The sequence below is a fragment of the Trichomycterus rosablanca genome, chromosome 24, assembly GCF_030014385.1.
Source record: "Trichomycterus rosablanca isolate fTriRos1 chromosome 24, fTriRos1.hap1, whole genome shotgun sequence".
Lineage (NCBI taxonomy): Eukaryota > Metazoa > Chordata > Actinopteri > Siluriformes > Trichomycteridae > Trichomycterus > Trichomycterus rosablanca.
The window spans coordinates 2505222-2525809 of NC_086011.1; the positions used below are offsets into that span (position 1 = coordinate 2505222).

Sequence of the window (20588 nt, forward strand, 5' to 3'; positions counted from 1 at the left end):
CTAATGTGTTCCTTAAGGGTAACACGTAAGTTCAGCTCTGTTTACAGAAAAATGAGACGAGTACTGGCAGGAAAGATGCAAGTGAAAATGTTTGGTAAAGACAAGGTGAGGCATCAAACTCAGCTAGGAATTGTTTTCCTGCCAGTGGGTGTGTTGCTTTGTGGAAAATGCACCAAAAAATCTCTCTGTGTAATGGATACATACAAATGGCAGGTTTTACATGAGCCGGCTGTGTTTCTACATATTTTGAAATTTACCAAACAAAACCAAGGAACATTTAAACAAACAATAAACATTATTAAATTACATACAGACACGATTGGGATGCAGGGTTCGAATCGCCAGCTGTGCTATCGACCAGTCGGATGTCTACATACAGACACGATTGGGATGCAGGCAGCTGTGCTATCGACCAGTCAGATGTCTACATACAGACATGATTGGGATGCAGGGTTCGAATCGCCAGCGGTGCTATCGACCAGTCAGATGATCTCTAAGGAAAGAGGAGGTCACTCAGGCATAGTAATACTGCATTGTGTCCAGTGATTTAGAGGAAGCCGGACCCACCGTGACCCTGTTTGGGTAGTGAAACATGAAAATGAGCTGAATTGAAAAATGTTCACAACACGTGTGATGCTCGTTTGAGCTGGTGTTTTTTGCGCATGCGCTGTAGATCAGCAGTGTGAGGAGTAGCTGTAGCACCTGCTGCGTCCTGTAGGAGGACGATGCCTATACGCGCACTGGAAGCGAAAACGGGTCTGTGTCTCTTTAAGAAGACGCTCTCCTCCTGTTGCACCGAGAGGCTGGTCTGTGTTTTTCCACTCATGCCCATGTCTAATGGTCATAAGCTTAAAGAGACAAAGGTCGTCAAGTAAATACTTCTAAATTAAATTTAGCGCCACACATCATTTTGTGCGTCACACCAGAGACAAGGGACACGGATTTTCTAAAGGAATAAAAAAAGGAAATCAGGAGATCAGGTAAGAAATACAAGCAGTATTTTGGAAACAATATAGGCAATATAAGCTGGATTACACATTTAGTGCTTGTACATGAATATGTGCATTTACTGGATCTGTTTTCTATAAATTTAATTTCTATTCGTTGTATTCTGTACAGAACCGGTGCGCGCTTTTGAGTTTTTACTTGTAGCTCCGAGTGTCACTCAGGAAGTGGTTCTATTTCTGCTTTTATTTGATTTCTTGACACGATCTTGTCTGCTCATCTAACACAAACTTATTAACTTATTTAAACTGTTTGTTAAACTTGTGCATTTCTATTAAAAACCTCCAGCGTGCCAGTCACACACAACATGCGCGTATTATTATTATCGTTATGATCACTGTAGTTTAATTCCAGTCATCATAAGAACATAATAAGCACCCAGCTCTTGTGTTTGAGCATGTCTAGTCATTTTAGTGATCTTTATAAGTATTATTATTGCATTACGGGGAGGAGGAGGATGGGCTGATGCTGGATGCTGGATGGTTTCGCGGAGCGGAGACGCGCTTTGGATGGTGCGCAGTCGCTCCTGCTTCATTTCAGCTTCAAAGAAGTTTCATTCATTGCTGGTCCAAGTGCTGTAATAATGTAAACGTGTTTAAACTCAATGGTAAAGCTTTAAAAAACATAAAGTACTGAATTTTGCTTAAGTGATGCTGGAGCTGCTACCATCAACGTATTGAACAATGGTGTGTTAGTGTTTTAGTGTATTGTAATGTCAGAGATAAGCTGACACCACTGACAGAATCTCACAAGTGTGTGTGTGTGTGTGTGTGTGTGTGTGTGTGTGTATGTGTGTTAATGCTGACAGAAAATAACAACATGCCCACGCACAATGGTCAGCTGTTTTCAGGCATCTCTACTGCATGTCACATAATAGACAAGCGATTTGTAATCTGCGAAGGAACTATTTTAATAACAACTTAATTAAACGCTATTAGATTACTCTATTTAATTACCACCTACTTTACATTTAAACACTTAGTGGTTAAGGCACTGGACTAGCAATCAGAGGGTTGTTGGTTCAAGTCCCACCAAAGCCAAGTTGCAACATCCTTAAACCTACAATTGTAAGTCGCTTTGGATAAAAGTGTCTGGTAAATGCCATACAAATAAATCTTAAATGTAATTTTTTGGTGTCAAACAGTGTTTTTTAAAATCTATATATTAACATTATAAAGTCAGTCATACGCAGTAACACCACTGACCACAAGACCACAGATTTCACGAATCTGACCATGTGTGCTAAAATACCCATGAACAAATACATGCATAGTCCCGTGTCCAGTGTGTAAAGATTCAAAGGTCACTGGGAAAAAAGTATAAAACATGAGACCCGACTTTGAGACACGCCCTTTATAATGAGAGATAATCCTTTGTAAGTGTATAAAAGACTTTGAAAAGACTAATTTTGGTTTAATTTAGAACTGTTAGGATTCAGTAGTGTAACTGAGGATAGTATGAAGCTTTAATGACACTGTCTGTAACATCGCAAATTTATAAAGATGGCCAAAAGTATGTGGACACCCTTCCTAATGATTAAATGTATGCATTTCAGACAACAACTGTATAAAATGATATGAGGTGAATGATATGCCTTTAAACTTGTGGCAACGGTTGGGGAATCTGCTTCCTCTTTCAGCTTGATTATGAACCTGAGCACAAAGCACAGTCAGTAAAGAGTACTAGTTGTGTACTAGTAATATAAAGGAAGTTTATTTTAGAGCCATGGTGCCAACCCAACCCAGCACTTTTGGGATGACTTAAAATTGGATTCTCTTCTCTTCTCTTTGTTTCTCTTCTCCTTTTGTCTCTTCTTGTCTCATCTCTTCTCTTTGTTACACTTCACTTCTCTTCTTTTCTCTTCTCTTCTCTTCACTTCTCATTGTTTCTCTTCTCTTCTTTGGTTCTCTTCGTTTCTCTTCTCTTTACTTCTAATTGTTTCTCTTCACTTCTCATTGTTTCTCTTCTCTTTGTTTCTCTTCTCTTTGTTTCTCTTCTCTTCTCTTTGTTTCTCTTCTCTTCTCTATTCTTATGTTCTCTTCACTTCTCTTCTCTTCTCCTCTCTCCTCTTCGTTTCTCCTGGCTTCTCTATTCTTCTCTTCTCTATTCTTCTCTTCTCTTCTCTATTCTTCTCTTCTCTTCCAACATTGCTGTCTGACCTCACTGTATCGACTGAATGGGCACAGATTTCCACAGGCACACTCCAAAGTCTTGTAGAAAGGCTCAAGCAATTCAATATAAATGCACATGTTTTGGAAGGAATGGGATGTTAGAAAAGTCTATTTAGTATATTTAGATAATGGCTGTCAAACATCACAAAGCTAGGCTAGAATGACTTTTAAATGGTTACATTTATATATTTATCATTCTATATGTTCAGAATTAAAACAATATAAAGGGAAACAGGTTTTAAAAGATTAACTACAGCACAGGGATCCACCTCTAGAACCTTTGCATAAAAATCATTAGAGATGAATACATTTGTAACTTTACTTTAACCAGGATTCAATGTATGTTTTTGCAATTTAAATGAGCTCATTTTATTTACATATTTTTTTGTGGTAAACAATGTATGTTTGTACATTTGGAATACAAAACCAAACTTTTGTTTACATTGGGAAGTTTAGAAGAACCTGGGGCAGTTTGATCTCACCAGTTTTTCATTCCTGGATGCTCATTTGATTTTCATTTCTATTTCCAACACATATAATAATAAATATTAGAAATTGCAGGAAACTAAACATAGTTCTAATAATGCAGCTCCAATGAAACTACAACAAACATGAGTGCCCTAATACACATTCTGTATCATGAAAAGATCTCGTACCTGAGTGCTGTCACAACAAACAATCTGATCTAAGTAAATATAAAAAACCTGGCTGTATTTACATCTTACCTGTCAGTCATGTTGTAGACATGGCCTTAAGGGACAGTATTTTTCACATAAACATGATGGACTCTTGTGTAAAGTGTTGTAAAATCAAAAAGTTACCAGTGAAATCAGTGTTTCTGTATTTTACTTGTGTACTTTAATTGACCTCTGTGAGCATTAGTTCAGTTCTGTAGTTCTTCATTCAACACCAGACTTCTGGCTTTCTAAACAGCAGGCTGTATAAAATGTAATCCTGCGTGATCACAATGCCTGGCAGACACAGTCCGACACAAATAAAGGCTTTTTGTTGAACTACAGCATGTGTCGTTTCAACGTTTCTCCAGACCTTTTCTCTCTGAGGCGCTGAGGCAGCCATAAATGTTAACACTGCTGATTGAGTTTCGCAGCGAACGCGCTGAATCTTAATGCGCCGTCTTTATGCAGGAGCTTTTACAGCAGTTTCTCATGCTGGACGGTTCGCCAGTAAGTCGACGCTTGATTGGGATTGTTGAAACTTATTTCTGAATGTTTGTTCAGGTCAAGACAGTAAAACAAATCCTTGAGGATTTTTTTGGCTTTTTTGAGATGTTGTGCATCGTAAGGTCATTAATCAAGTGAAGATTCCATTATGCGCTGTTAGCCTGTGTATTAGCTTATAAGCAACGACCTAGCAAAGCACTGACACTGTATTACAGACACTACTTAGGTTTGAGCAGTTCTGTTAAAAGCAAAAATTATCTGATGACAAGCTCCCATTATTGTGATCACATTTGCGAGAAGGAGCACAAATAGACATAAAACTTTAAACACAAAGTTGTTTTTTATTTAGCTTTTTGATATGTTATATATGATACTATATTATATAAACATATCAGAGTAATGGTTAATAGACCCAGATCAAATTTTTACTTTTAATCTCCAAAACTGGTTGCATCTTGTTTCCTGAATGAGTTTTTGAAACTTTTTTAAGGGTTTAACCTCTCTAGAAAGCCTGTATAAGGTACTGAGAACTTTATGGAACACCAAAAAGCCCTCAAAATATTTGACAGATTATGTGTTCCTCAAGTAGATCTGTTGTTCCATAGACTCATTAATCATTCACACACCCCCAGTTGTTTGTAAATGTTAAAAATTGAAAGACATCCAGATGAAGTTGTACTAAAGTCACCGTTGTTGCACTTTTACACTGCCACATTTGGGACATTTGAGACATTTCTGGTATAATAAAAGAAATGTTACAGCTTTCAGATGAGTGTTTAAGTGCAATAGGTCCACTTAGAAGGATTAGCAACCCAAAAAGTTTTAAAGTTAGACCCCAGATACAAGTGCACTGCATGCGTAAAGCGAGCAAAATTCACTTTAATTCATCAGATAAGAATGATGATGGTACCTCCTAGAACTATTCACCACGTCCAAGAACCCAAGAAGAACCCAATTATTAAACATTATAGACGGCCTACAGATTATTTTATTATTTATTAAGTCCTCGTTAGTGCACCTGCATTAACTAAGACATTAAAAATCAACTTTTTTTGGTGCATGCATGTGCCATCATCTTTACAGAGTAGCAAACATTGGCATCACCCCACCACCTCCTCCCAGGATCAAACAGTTTTTGTCTTTCTCTTCTTTTCACCACAAAAAAGTCAAATCCCAAATTAACAGTCCCAGCTCCACTCCCCCATCAGTTCCCCATCACTGCCCACCACCACCACAGTCCCCCTCCTTTTTCTGGCCTCATGACAATTTAAGCGATGCCCCCCTGTCCAAGAAGGTGGAAGGAACCCCTAAGTCTTGCACTGGCATGTTTTTGGGTTCATTCTCTGTTCGGGAACGGAGCGGTGCTCACCGAAAATCTCACTCGAGGTGGATCAGTTCGCAGCTTCGGATTCCATGTCTTCACTGGAGGACGAGGTGCACTGTGAGAGGTAATGATCGACAAAAATGATTTTCATCAGATGAGAAGATTTGGAATCATTTTGGTTTGCTTTTACATTGGCATCAGACTCGACAGTGACTACAGTCCAGTTATTTATTCCTGGATGCTTGTTTATCATGGATAATTAGTATTAGAAACTGCTGATCTACTTTTATTTCTGACATGGAAGATCACCTAAATACAAACTTCGGAAGAAATGAAAGTTCCTTCTATCTACTCTGCAGTAAAGATACCTCTTTTTTTTTTTAGATAATATTAATATGTGGTGTCAATCAGATTAAACTGATTCGATGCTGGGTCTTTTATTGTTTGTTAGAGGTGACACAGCCAACAAATTGCCATTTTATGCCTAATATGCAGTAATACATGGTCAGTGCAGTAATAGCTCAGTTATTGGTTTCTCGTTCTCTCATTTCTACTACATTTGCTCACTTTCAAATCCATATGATGCTAAATCTAGGTTAAAAATAGTCCTATGGCTACAAAGAGAAGATGCCTGAAACTGATAGGCTATTGAAGCTGATTAACCTGTTTTATTTTTGCAAAACAAAATGAAAATTCCCACCTTTTATCAGATCCGAGCCATGCAAGACGTCCAACGGATTCGCAATTTTGTTACTAACAGAAGAGATTCTATCTGGTGCAAATACAATAGAACATTGTGTGTCTGTTTACACAGGATTTAACTGTGCGCCGCCTGGCTCGCACAACCACACAAACAGTTCACGGCCAGCGTTCGCCGATGGTATTTATTTCTGGATGATCATTTACTTTTAGAATCGGTCTGAATGAGAATTTGAAAGATTTGGTGGATCTGTTTTTCTATAACCAGTGTAAATAAGAGTGATTTTGGTTCATCTTGGCTTTCCACCTGTAATTTTACTTGTTATTACATTAGTGAAAGTTCAAGAGGTCTCAAAGTTTTGGTTTTTGGTGGCCGCAATGGCAAGACGCCTGTATAAATGATACTCATAAATGAGAAATCTTAAATTTGAAGCTAAGCTAGCTTGTTTGGGTTGAGAAATTGAAGAACCACGTATATTTAGTGGTGAACATTCTCATCTGAGGACTAGAAAGCTGTTTTATCTGTTGACCCAACTGAATTGTTCTTTCTTTAGCTGCCTCATATAAGCATGATTATTATTATAGAGTTGATTCCTCCCCAAAACAATCCTCGCTCTCCAGTCATGTTGGGAAGGCTTTCGACTAGATCTTGAAGACTTAGGACTTGGATTCATTCATTCATTTATTGATTCATTGTTGGGTTTTGAACGGGTTTAGGATCAGGGCTCTGTGCAGGTCAGTAAAGCAAACCGTCCCACCTCTGTAGAGTCCAGTAGAGATCTGCGTTGGCACCGTTTTAGTCTATGCTTGGCGTTGGGCACGGTAATCTTAGGCCTGCAGCTGCTCGGCCATGAAAACACAATCTGAAGAATCTTAACGAACAGTCCAGGTTTCCTCATCAGCTGTTGTTGCTCCTAGACATTTCTGTTTTGCAAAATGGGAGAATACAGTTGATTTGAGCTTTAGCATGGCACAAATTTGGCACAAAAGGTAACAGAAGTCCACAAGTGGCTATTGCACAAAAACAATGTGTGGATGTTGGTTGTTTAAGGTCCTTATAGACCAGGGGACGAAACTGGTCTTAAATCTGGAGGTATGAACTAACAATGTTTGTATACATTAGGGGTGTCCACATACTTTTGACTATTTAGTGTATCACTATTGGGTACGCCCTTACCTCTTTAATCCTACTTGAACCCCCCTCAGTTTAAGATTGTTTGCATCATCATAACGAGATGTCAATAAGAGAACCGTAACAGCAAAAGCAGGACAAAGGGCACTGACGTTTAGACAAGGCCATTTCCCAGAGCGTCCCGCTGCTGTCAGTAACAATTTAGGCTTTGCTCGCGGCCCGCCTGGGAATTACAAGTGTCCTGTTGTAAACCTAGAAGCCCGTGGTAGTCATGTAAGCGCTGCTGTGTGCAGCGGAATGTGCTAGGAGAGAAGGGAAGCGGAGAGTCTAACGCGAGCAGAGCTTATGTAACCAGGTTCACATGTAACCCTGCAGACCTGGAGTCTCCACTGGTGATGTTGTTGTACTGGGACAGATCACTGGTGTGTACTCATGCACTGTTGTCTGTATTTGTAGTCTGGTCCACTGAGTACATGACTGAATCCTCACCTGCTTTCAAGCCACCAGTGAGGAACCATTATGTGATGCTGCTGACCTGTTACGAAGAAAAGCACCTTTAATGAGGGGCTTCCAGGGGCGCTTATGTTGTATGTTTTGATTTTCGATTATAACTGAGACGGAAGCGTCACATCTGCTGTTCCTTCTTGGACTTTCTAGAGGGAACTTAGGATGTTTATCAAACGACCATCTATGAACTGAATCCTTCAGTTGTTATCAAAAATATAACAGAACCCTTGTAAACAAACCACATATTTATTCATTCTGTGTCTGTTTTACTAACACTCATCCTGGTCAGGGTTGTGGTGGGTCTGATTAATTGGGCGAAAGGCAGGAAACACCCCGGACAGGTCACCAGTCCATCATAGTCCTAGTGGGTTTCCTCTGGATGCTCCGGTTTCCTCCTAAATGTCCAAAGATGTGCAGTCAAGTAAATTGGAGGTACTAAAAAGTGTGTGTGTGTCCTGGTGTTTCCTGCCTCTAACCCTGTAAATCAGACCCACTGTGACCCTAAATAGACAAAGCAGTAATAAAACAAACAATGAATGAATGAATGAATGAATGTATCCGGTTCACTAGGTATTATTTATTACAATTTAATAACTAGGCGGCAGCACTGTTGTTCAGTAGTGTGTGGGTGCCACGTAGCTCCAGGGTTCAAAAGTTCTGGGCTTAAACCACTTTTGCTTTCGGTGAATGAATAAATTTGGCATGTTTTCTCTTGATCCAGTCAGGTTTTCTCCAGACACTTTGGCATACGTACAGTTTTTGCTAAATTGCCCCTATATGTAAGTGAGTGAGGAAATGACTGTACGTGTCCTTTCATGGATTGTCCCTGGTCCAGGGTGTGTTCCAGGTTTGAGCTCCGTCTCCAGTCAGTGTCTGTGGGGGGTCTGGTATGTCCTAAGTGTCTTTAACTCGCACAGAAAAGGATGTGGGGGGCATAGGCACAGAATATGTCTTTAAAGCTGTGCAACACCAACACTACTGGCTTTGTCAATGTGCTGCTCTTCACTGTTCACTGTATGAAATGAATTCTGAATCAGGAATCATCTGTTGATCTTGATTATTATTTAGCTGGACACGAACAACTGCTCGCTGGTGGACTTGTGATTTGATTGGCTAGTCAGAAACACACAAAGTGTGAAACCTATATGATTTATCTGCGTTTTTATTCATTTAAAATATATTGGCTTGTATTTAATGATGTGAAAATATCATTAAGTGCCATCAGCGAGTGTGTGGAAAGTGTGGATGGTCTAGTGGATTAATAAAATAAATGTAATATTTAACATTTATTACTGGCGGAATAGTTGTGATTATAACTTTAGCCATTATTATGTAGCTCGAATATTGTGCAATTTAATTCAGCTCTAGTCTCCAGGGCTTGAAGTGCCCCACCTACGCTGGAGTCCTGCGTCCTTGGACCGGTGTTACAAGTTAATGACTCTTATCCGAGCTGCCGAGTGTTACTGGAAAAGCTCTTCAAAGCTGCCAGATGACAACAGTGGATTTAAATAGGCAGCGAATCCTGGGTAAAACGAAACAGAGGTGAGGATGGTAGTTCTGGCACGTCCCCTCCTGCCAGTTCAGAGCTCAGGTTACGACATACGCTAATGCTTTTGATGAGTGGAAATTTACTGTCCCGGGTCTGTCTCATCCCTCCATCCAAGCCAAGCCCAATCTTCTGATACTATTTAATTGTCTTAGTCGAAGGGGCGGCAATCTGGGCTCAGTGTGAGCCGTGCACACATTTAGACTGGCAGCAGGGACATGGTGAGAGCGTCCGTCCGACAGGTCACGACTATCTAACAGCCATGAAGGACATGTAAGTGCACCAGACTGCATGAGTGATTCAGTTATTTAAGAGAGTTGTATTTATTTATTTATTTATTTATTAATTTTAGTCAAGCTATTTAAAATAATCATTGTCTGACATATTTTGCTTACTAGTTCATTTAATACTTAGAATTACTTGAAAAAATCGAGGACGTTTATTCATTTTAAATCTCTCTATAAGCTTTAGTTTTAATTTTAGTTTGTGATTCTTATTTTTAGCTCTTTTTGGCTGCAATTTTCCTGCTTGTATAAATACATGGGACTCTTATTTATATTGCTCAGTAGCGGGGTCATGACAGTCCAGTACATTTTTATATACAGCAGATAACAGGAGCAGTTCTCAGACTTTTATTGGTAAAATATTTGTACATTTCTGGATAAATGTGACAGTATAAATATAAATAAATATAAATTAATGTAAATTATAAGTTTACACTTCATACTCAGTTACTTTCCTGCACTTGTAATATAGTTTATAATGTGATGCATTATAATCCCGGACGTTTATATTTATATGTGGAACCTTATCATATTTAAGTCATTGGTTTTTTTTTTTACCTGTAATATTTTACGCACTTTGTGTATTTGGAAGTGTTGGCCAAATTAATACATTGAAATGTGAACATGTTTACAAATTTAATTTGTGTTTTTTCTTGTAAAATTGTTTATAAAATGCTGATAATTGTGCTATTTAAGTTTTTTCAGTTATAATTGTCAGGTTTGCAATAATAACCGGGACTCCGATGTTGGCTAGTACTTTTGCACGAGTGGGTAATAACAAGATAATAACTGAATACAATATTTAAGACGTCTTTTTAAGATGTTAAATCAAAGTCAAAGTCAAAGTTGCTTTATTGTCAATACTGCAGTATGTACAGGACATACAGAGGATTGAAATTACGTTACTCTCAGACCCATGGTGCAACAATAAACATTAAATAAACGTAAAATATATGAAAAATATAATAATAAACACACTAAACGCAAAATATATACACACTGAAACTTAAAATATGAAAATATAGGCCCCCGATATTAACGTCTGAAACAGCAAAGTGACAGATTAAAGTCTGTTGGTATGACCAGTGCAATTGTAAACAGTAGTGCAAATTGTATCTACTGTCAATGTTAATGTCTACTGTTCATGTATCTATTGTCAAATACAATGTTGGGTAAATGAGGAAGGATCCACGTAGGTTCTGATTATTTATTAATAACTTTGATGGTTATAGTGTGTGAAAATTGTAATGAATAACTATTTATCATACTGCAGAATATTAAATCTCTGTGACTCAGGCTGAGCCATAAGCTCATGTGATAATGATTCACTTCATACATTTATTACTTACCTGAAGTCGCATCATCACAACTTAAAAGTACTTTCCTAACTGTAAAAAACCCCATTTAGTTTCACCAGTTCTTTCTTTTTCTTTTTCTTTCTTTTTACTGGTGATTTGCCTCTTAAATGTAGAATGAAAAGCTCTTTCAGCGATATCCTGGGTTTCAGTAGTTAATAGCAGGCTTAATTCCGGGTTTGATCCTCCGCCAAGTGACTTTCTGCAGGGGTGTAAGAAGTGAGGACAGAGGACACCGGCGCTGAATGATTTCGCTCTTATGTAATGGAATTTGTTTCAGTCATTTGAAAGCCGCTAAGCCTCTAAAATGCTCAACTTTAGGATAGAGAGCCACTGATAGAGAGCCACTTATCACCTGAATGTTTTCAACATTTTACTTAACATATTACAGAGTTAAAGAATTGTATTTATAATCATTTGCTTTTCTATCATAATTATTACATTACTGCCAAATTAGAGTTATTTAAGCAGTTTATTATGTAAGGTCATTTACACCGGCAGTGATGAGCTATTAAGATTCCAGGGTATTAATATAGAAATCTGTTTAATTCATTATATAGAGCACATTTATCATGGCATCATATTTCAATCATAATTCTGAATCTCCGTCTTGTAAATATAGATCTATCTACTAGTTCTACTTAGTTTTTGTTTATTGATTTTTGCAATTTATTTATATAAAACTTAATCAAATAGCAACTTGAATGTACAGTAGATATAACAGTCAGAAAAAGTCCTGGCAGGCCTATAAAGACAATGATTGGCCCGTCTGAAGGAGTAAGGGAGGGAGGGTTGGATCAGCTGTATTGTGCCAGTATGGTGCCAGTCCCGCTTTTGTCTGAAGTCTGTCTTGCCATGCTTGAGGGAGCATTATTTTGTCATCGTGGTGAAGTGTTTTGGCAGTAATTTTTTCAGGTTTATCGGGATTGGGTGTGGGTGGTAATGGAGGTTCCTGTTGCTAAATATAACAAACATAACTCGCACATTAGGCGTCACGGTGGCGCGGTGGGTAGCGCTGTCGCCTCGTAGCAAGAAGGGCCTGGGTTTAATTCCCAACCGGACAGCCAGGGTCCTTTCTGTGTGGAGTTTGCATGTTCTCCCTGTGTGTGTCTGGGTTTCCTCTGGGTGCTCCGGTTTCCAAAGACGTGCAGTCACGTCAACTGGAGCTCCTGTTTTTTGCCCAATAAATCAGACCTACCGAGACCCTGACCAGGATAAAGCTGTAGTAAAACAGACACTGAATGAATGAGCTTGAACATCGTGGAGTTTGGTGTCTGGTGGGGGCTGTACATCAGATTTAAACCTTTATAAACAGGTCATTATGATTCCACTCATGGTGCTTTATGCTTTCTAGTGTTCAGTGTACGTTACTGGACTTTCACTGCGTCCACTTACAAATGTTTTGGAATGCATTGTGGTTATAAGACAAAAACTTTGACCGTTTTATAATTATTTTAATAACTTTTATCTGGACTGTAGTTTGTTCTGTCCGTGCCAAGTTGAATAGAGCCGGCCGGAGTGACGTCAGGCCACTTGTGACATCTTTATCTGGCCTCGGCGGGATTGGATCTGGGCTTCTCTGAGCTCTGAAAGCAGACCCCCCGAGTCAGTAATAGTGATTCTGTCTCTGAATAGCGTCCGGACACACAAGCGCTGCGATAATTAAAGAAACAGAGAACGTCCAGCACTTGTTGCTCATGTTCAGCTTCGAATTCTTTTCTATTTTTTATCGAGCCACCTCGTTTGGTGACCCGCTGTTGTTTCTCGATCTGGTCGCAGTTGTGGGTTAAATTTACACCACTGTGCTGGATATAAAGAAAACACTTTAAATAAAGAGACTGGCGCACCCACATGCCATTCCATTCATTCTAGTTCAAGGGGGGTAATGTGAGTGCCTGGAAGTTCTGCTAGGATTGAGGAACAATACTTGAAGGCTGATGCTGAATATTCTGTGATAAATGTGATACAAAACATACTGCAAAATGTGCAAGATATTTTATACACTGTTTTCTTTCATTGCTACTCAACCAGCTTGTAGTTAAATTGTATAAAATCATCGTAAAATCTTCCTGTTTAATTTTGTGTTTTTAACAGCATGGCACAAAAAGAGAAGCTTCAGTGTCTGAAGGACTTCCACAAAGACACCCTGAAACCATCCCCGGGTAAAAGTCCTGGTACCCGACCGGAGGACGAGGCCGAGGGGAAACACCCGCAGCGAGAGAAGTGGGCGAGCAAGCTTGACTTTCTTTTGTCGGTGGCCGGTGGGTTTGTCGGGTTAGGGAACGTCTGGCGCTTCCCGTATCTCTGCTATAAGAATGGTGGAGGTGAGTGAGAATTTCTGCAGCTAATGTCTGATTTTTTTTATTCAAATTTGTTATAAAACAGACTGAATAAATAATGCAATCATTAATGACAATAAATGTTCATTTCTTTGTGTTATTTATTGTGTAGGTGCATTTCTCGTTCCATACTTCATCTTTCTGTTCGGTGGAGGACTCCCCGTCTTCTTCCTGGAGGTGGCTCTCGGTCAGTTCACCTCTGAGGGAGGGATCACATGCTGGGAGAAAATCTGCCCCATCTTCACTGGTGAGTGACCAAAGTACTAAAGTACCAGAGTACTAAATTACTAAACCAAAGTACTAAAGTACCAAACCAAAGTACCAAAGTACTAAAGTACCAAACCAAAAGTATTAAAGTAACCTAAAGTAGTAAAATAATGTAATAAATTAAAGTACTAAACCAAAGTACCAAAGTATTAAAGTACTAACCTAAAGTACTAAACTAAAGTACTAAAACAAAGTACTAAAGTACTAAACTGAAGTACTAAAACAAAGTACTAAAGTGCTAAACTAAAGTACTTAACCAAAGTACTAAAGTATGAAACTAAAGTACAAAATTAAACTAGTAAACTAAAGTACTAAAGCATTAAACTTAAACACAAAAATACTAAACAAAAGTACTAAACTGAAGTACTAAAGTACTAAACTAAAGTACTAAAGGACTAAACCAAGCACAAAGTACTAAAGTATTAAACTAAAGCACAAAAGTACTAAAGTACTAAACTAAAGTACTGAAGTACCAAACAAAAGTACTAAACCAAGTACTAAGCAAAAAATAGTTATAATTAGACATCAAAGACAAATTAGACAGACATATCTTGCTGATATCTAGAAGCAGTATAGCCCATCCTGATCATTTTGTTCAGCCCTTGCAGGACTTGAATCATCCCTAAAGTCTGGTATAGAGTCCTAGAGGATAGAAGTTTGAGTGTCTGTAAATACACTAGTATATGAACATTGTGAGATGTGGATTAAAAATGAAGAATGTTATCTATCATTATTATTATATATTTTTTATTTTATTCTGCTTTGGAAAACACAAACTGTTTTTAAATGTCGTTTCCTTACACCACGCTGAGTAAACGCACCGGCCTGGATGTAAAAGCGCCTCCGGTCTGGAGTCCTCTCTGACCCTGGGAGAACACGTAGCATACAGCGCGCGCTAATTTCACTGTTTCCATGGCAACTTTAAGCGGTGACTAGCAATGAGACCGAGCCCAAGATGGAGAGATTATAATCAGGACGGGAACTTGAATGTGAAGAAGGTTACGGATTTATACTGAGATTGTTTCTGCATACCTCGCTGAACTGTGGGCCGGAAATAGAATAAATCAGTAGATATGTGGTTATAATACTTATCCTTGTGCTATTTATCTGCATAGTTTCAACAAATTTTCAACACGTTCAGGTTATAGAAATAATATGTGCAGATCACCTCAGAGGTTGCCAGTGTTTTCCTAAGTAGAGCTCATTGAGACACAAGTTTCTACAATGTTCAAATCATCTCAAAACCTCATAAGCTTTTATATAATGGACTCTGAGAATTTGGTGAAAGCTACGAACCCCCTCTTATGAGGTCATGTATAGTAGGGAACATGAAAAATACAGGACCTTCATGGAGCTCCAAGGGTTCCATGGATCCCAGGTTTAGAATCCCTGATCTAATGCATCGTAGGGTCAGTTACAGGTATGACATGCTCTCCCAGTGTCCACATGCTTTTCACAGGGTCCTCTCTTTATTTACACCTTCCAAAAACATAAAAAGGTGTATTGGTCATGCTCAATTTGCCCCCTAGTGTGAGTATATGTTGGTTGGCGAGTGTTTGGCGCCAGAACCTTACAAAACCCTTATTTTGACAAGGATGAATAATGAATTAATTATGTTTTAATAATGTTTTACTGTATTTGCATGGGGCAACACGGTGGCTCAGTGGGTAGCACTGTCGCCTCACAGCAAGAAGGTCCTGGGTTCGATCCCCAGGTAAGGCAGTCCGGGTCCTTTCTGTGTGGAGTTTGCATGTTCTCCCCGTGTCTGTGTGGGTTTCCTCCGGGAGCTCCGGTTTCCTCCCACAGTCCAAAAACATGCAATCAGGTTATTTGGAGACACTGAATTGCCCTATAAGTGAATGAGTGTGTGTGTGTATGTGTGTGTCTGTGTCTGCCCTGCGATGAACTGGCGTCCCATCTAGGGTGTTACTGTGTGCCTCGCACCCATTGAAAAGCTGGGATAGGCTCCAGCACTCCCCCCCCCCCCCCCCCACGACCCTGATTGGATTGTATTTGCAACAATTATATAAATAAATAATTGTCATATGAGAAAGAAATGGGTTTACCAAAAATGCTGCCAATTACATAAACGTAAACATTACGTAAACATAAATAAAAAGGGAATCTAAGTCGACCTTCTAAGAACATCTCCTTCACACCTCCATCTATCTGCTGTTGGTGTGGCTGAACTGTTTGTTTACACTTTTTTTATGCAGGTATCGGCTACGCTTCCATCGTGATCGTGTCCTTGTTGAACGTTTACTACATCGTCATCCTGGCCTGGGGTTTGTACTACCTGTTCCAGTCCTTCAAGTCCGAGCTTCCCTGGGCCAGCTGTGACAACCCGTGGAACACGAAGAACTGCATCGAGGACACGCTCCGCAAGAACCTTACCCTCGGTGGGGCGGTCAACACTACCAACTTCACCTCGCCAGTCACAGAGTTCTGGGAGTAAGTGTCTGAGTCTTAGTTACGTGCTGGTTTGTTTTGCTTCACGGTTCTGGTGCAGGTCCAGTCTGACCAGTGTTGGATATAAATCAGAATCAATCCTGCAGAAAACTGCCTGAGAAGTTCAGGAACTACCAAGAATGCCTGGTGGTGTCCACACTGATTCGGTCATTTCCAGTAAACTGAACAGAATTATGGTTGATACCAGTACACATTTTAAGCCACGTGACTGGACAATTTTGGCTTTTATTAATAACACCATAAATATACAAACACACCTTCTAACAGAGTTCATGTGTGTGCAGTCATGATAGGGTTGTAGCCTAGTGGTTAAGGTACTGGACTAGTAATCAGAAGGTCACTGGTTCAAGTCCCACCACTGCCATGTTACTGCTGTTGGGCCCTTGAGCAAGGCTCTTAACCCTCAATTGCATAGACAATATATACTGTCACAGTGCTGTGAAGGTGGTGGTGGACCAGACATACACTAAATGGCCAAAAGTATGTGGACACTCTAAGCCTATTTCAAACCATGGATGACTATAACAGACTCTAATGTTTTAAAAAGTCTTTACATAAGACCTTTAAGTGTGGGAATTTGTGCCTGTTCGGTCCAAAAAGAATTTGTAAGGTCAAACACGTATAATGAGCCCATAATCGTCCTCCCAGTTCCTACCAGTGGGGTCGAAGTCATGTTGATGTGCAGGCCACTGAAATTCCTTCACATCAGACTTGTCGAAACATGGCTTTAAGGACCTTGACTCATGCTGGAACAAAAAAGGGCCTTCCCCAAAGTGTTTCTACACACTTGGAGGCAGTTATTGATACCAGACTGATGGCTGAAGTTCTTTAGAATGAGACCGATAGAACATGTTGGAGATGTTGGAAGATCTTGTCCCTCAGCCTCAAATCAGCAATAATAAAAGTGTCCTCAGTAACCCTCAGCGGCTACGTATTTTATGACCGCCCAGCTCCTCGCCCTCATCGTGTTGTTTTGACCGGCCGTGTTCGCTGGACTGACCTTAACTTCGCTCACATGAACTAATTACGTAGTAAAAGGGCTGGAGTGGACTGGCTGGAGCTGGTGCAGGAGCCATAAACTAGCCTCTTCTACTCTACTCGCTCGACCTGCTTGTTTTGATTCAGATTCATTCTCAAACATTCATTCAAACGGATTCTGTAGAGGATTCAGCAAACGGTCACTTCTGGTTTCTTCTCCGATAAATCAAAACGCACAGACCGAACCATAAATTGTATGAACATACGACTTGGGCAGTGGTAGCTTAGTGGTTAAAGTACTGGACTGGCAAGCATTGCCAAAGTAGCCACTATTGGACCCCTGAGCAAGCCACTTAACCCTCAACCTTTGGATAAAAGCATCTGCTAAATATAGCAAATTTAAATGCACTTGGTAGAAGCCCCCGCTTCACGCTACTCAAGCATAACATAGAGATTCTTTTTTTCTTAGATTACTCCTTAAAAAAAGCCTTAAGCTCTTAACCATGTAGCTCCGCCTTCTTCTATTTTTAGCTGATTTGCATAATATGCAAAATTAGCTCAAATATGCAAAATATGACGCAAAACACACAAATTTTTTAAGCAAGTCTCTGTATTTTTAGCCCAAACACACAAAAGTGGTATCGGAGGAACCCTGAGAACATCAGCTCAGACACCAATCCAAAACATGGGTGGAGCAGCACCAAGAGTATATACTGCTCTAACTCAGAAAGCATCGCACCGACTGTCACAGTAACTAAAAATAGGGTGTAACAGCAGTGCTAGGTGGCGCTATAACATGTGAAATAATGTAATATTGTCTGATTGACATGACATTTGGCCTAATGCTTCTGTGTCCTGTTCCCCTTGGTCCTGTTCTTAGTATTGGTCCACATTAGGCTTATTTGTGGTCAGACCCTGGAAATTGCTCCTCGCTGCTATATTTTTATTGTATATTTCTATTATGGAATTTATTGAGTTATATAATAGGCACGTTCCTCACAGCTTTTACAACTTCTAGTTTATTAGTTATATATATATATATATATATAAATTTAAACATTATTTTCTTGTTGAGAGCATTAAAAGTTTAAGAGCATCTTGTGTTCCCTTACAGGCGGAACGTGCTCAGTATCTCTGATGGCATCGGGGACATGGGTCCTGTCAAATGGGACCTGGCTTTGTGTCTCCTGGCTATGTGGGTCATCTGTTTCTTCTGCATTTGGAAGGGTGTAAAGTCCACTGGAAAGGTGAGTTCGAATGCAGTGTCAGGTACGCCGGTCTAATGAATTATTCCTCAGTCCTGAGAACATACAGAGTTTACACGTGATTCAATTTCTCTTCGCTGTATTAATGATCACGTTAACGTGCCAAGTGGAGCAAAGTTCAGCTTTATTTATCTATTTTCTTAGATGTGTTTGCAGTTGTTGTATGTTGTATAGGATGACAACAAATGTTTCTTGTAGCATAACCGACCTCGTTCTTCAGTCAGATTATCACTTAGAATTAAGGCGCCTCAGAAGGAGCATTTAAAGGAATCTAAGAACTTAGACATGCCCTCTTCTCGGGAATGTAGGACGACGTAAAATGCGTCTGTGTATAGAGCTCACTAGGTTTTCAGTCAGACCCTGTCACAACAACCTGCCAGGCTGAAGAGGGCTGCAGACTAGCAAACTTTAAGCTTCTTTACCCCAGCCGGCGGCTCATTTTTACAGGAAGCCCTTATGTTTACGGAGGGTCAGACTTTCTGTTCTGCCACCTGACCAAACAGTAGTAGTTGCTTTGCTAGCCAGCCCTCCATCAGACATCGCCAGTTGTGTTTTTGAGCAAGCAAAGGTCCCAACAGTGATGAGCCAGAGTCTTAGACTGCTGTGCCACTTGAATGCCCAAAATCTGCATTCTTCTGCTGCTCACCTGTTTTACCTCACAAGATCGCACCACAGCTTCCAATCTGGTCTCCTTTTGGCCAACACGTGCTTCCTCTAAGACACGTAATGCCAGACATAGCCTGTGCTTTAATTGTAGAACATGTAGTCATTAAGCAATAGCAAGTGTCTAGTGTTGCTTTGATCAGTAGGAGTCAGGAATGCATTTCCTTAAACAAAAGCACGGCAAGTTATGCACTGTTAGACATCCGGTCACAGACGGCTACGGACTTTAACTCTTCAGATGAAAGGGCGAAGGTTTTCTTTCATGCCACTCTCAGTTAATTAAGTTCATATTTAATCTACAGGTTGTTTACATCACAGCAACCTTCCCATTTGTCATGCTGGCTATCCTCCTGGTCCGTGGCGTCACTCTTCCCGGGGCAGCCGCGGGCATCAAGTTCTATCTGTATCCTAATATCACCCGTCTGGAAGATCCTGAGGTAAGGGCATATACGGTCACGACAACTCCACAACCCGAAAAGCAGCTATGTCATAAGCTACGTGAGCGTATTAAATTTCACTTCGTCTGTAGGTTTGGATCGATGCAGGGACGCAGATTTTCTTCTCCTACGCTATCTGTCTCGGAGCAATGACGTCGCTGGGAAGCTACAACAAGTACAGATACAACTGTTACAGGTGAGACTCGGTGCTGTGGGGTGGAGGGCGTGGGATTAGACCAGTCAACAGGCAAAAAAAAAGTGGGGGACCTAGGTTCCTTTTGTGTTAATTAACAAGCTCCATGACATATGTGTGACATAGGGACTGTTTGCTGTTGGGAGGCCTGAACAGCGCTACCAGTTTTGTGTCTGGCTTCGCAATATTTTCCATCCTGGGCTTCATGGCACAAGAGCAAGGGGTGGACATTGCCGATGTGGCAGAGTCAGGTACGAGGGTAAAAGTAGCAGTGATGGTGGGCACTGTTACTTCAAATAAAAAAAAAAATTTGGCAAATGAGTTGGCCAAATTGGAGACTTCGTTAGTAAAATCGTCAGTAGTTTCGTTATCAGTTCCGACAGTGTAATCAGTAAACGAAGCGTAGACTGTAACGGAATATGCCGCCCGGGAGCGATTCTCACTCTGGATTTGTCAAACGTTTCCTTTGGAAATAAATTGAGAGGATGTGCATGGAGACCCTGGGAAGTCTGAGCTCTCGATCGGATCTCGTCCGATCCGCTAACGAAGACGAGTCTACAGTCAGCCTGAAACAGCTCTGAGAAATGCTCGAGCACTGAGGAGGAACCTCACCCAGAAAAATCTTGTGCCAAGCTCACAAAACCAATCGTAAATAAATGGTTTCCATTGTTTTGAGCTGTTATGAATGCATTTTACACTTTCATTTTTTCAACAGCTGTTGCTAACGTATGTACAGTGTATATTTGAGGACATCCTCCGACCTCGGCTTTAAA

The 20588-nt window shown here is 40.1% G+C and overlaps 1 protein-coding gene across 3 annotated transcripts in view; it reads left to right on the top strand.

Annotated features, from left to right (window-relative positions):
• The first annotated feature begins 820 nt into the window (after positions 1-820).
• Positions 821-20588, top strand: part of slc6a6b (solute carrier family 6 member 6b) — a 29778-nt gene continuing 10010 nt past the window's right edge. Inside the window, exons 1-8 of one of the 3 annotated variants that reach the window (XM_062986702.1) lie at positions 821-980; positions 13299-13528; positions 13656-13790; positions 16027-16261; positions 18372-18504; positions 19488-19622; positions 19715-19818; positions 19942-20066. In XM_062986702.1, coding sequence (XP_062842772.1) covers positions 13300-13528; positions 13656-13790; positions 16027-16261; positions 18372-18504; positions 19488-19622; positions 19715-19818; positions 19942-20066 — 1096 coding nt within the window. In that variant the 5' untranslated portion in view covers positions 821-980; position 13299. Of the gene's footprint in view, positions 981-5615; positions 5806-9761; positions 9839-13298; positions 13529-13655; positions 13791-16026; positions 16262-18371; positions 18505-19487; positions 19623-19714; positions 19819-19941; positions 20067-20588 lie in introns of those variants that run through there. The other 2 variants (XM_062986700.1, XM_062986701.1) reach the window with 2 other exon arrangements.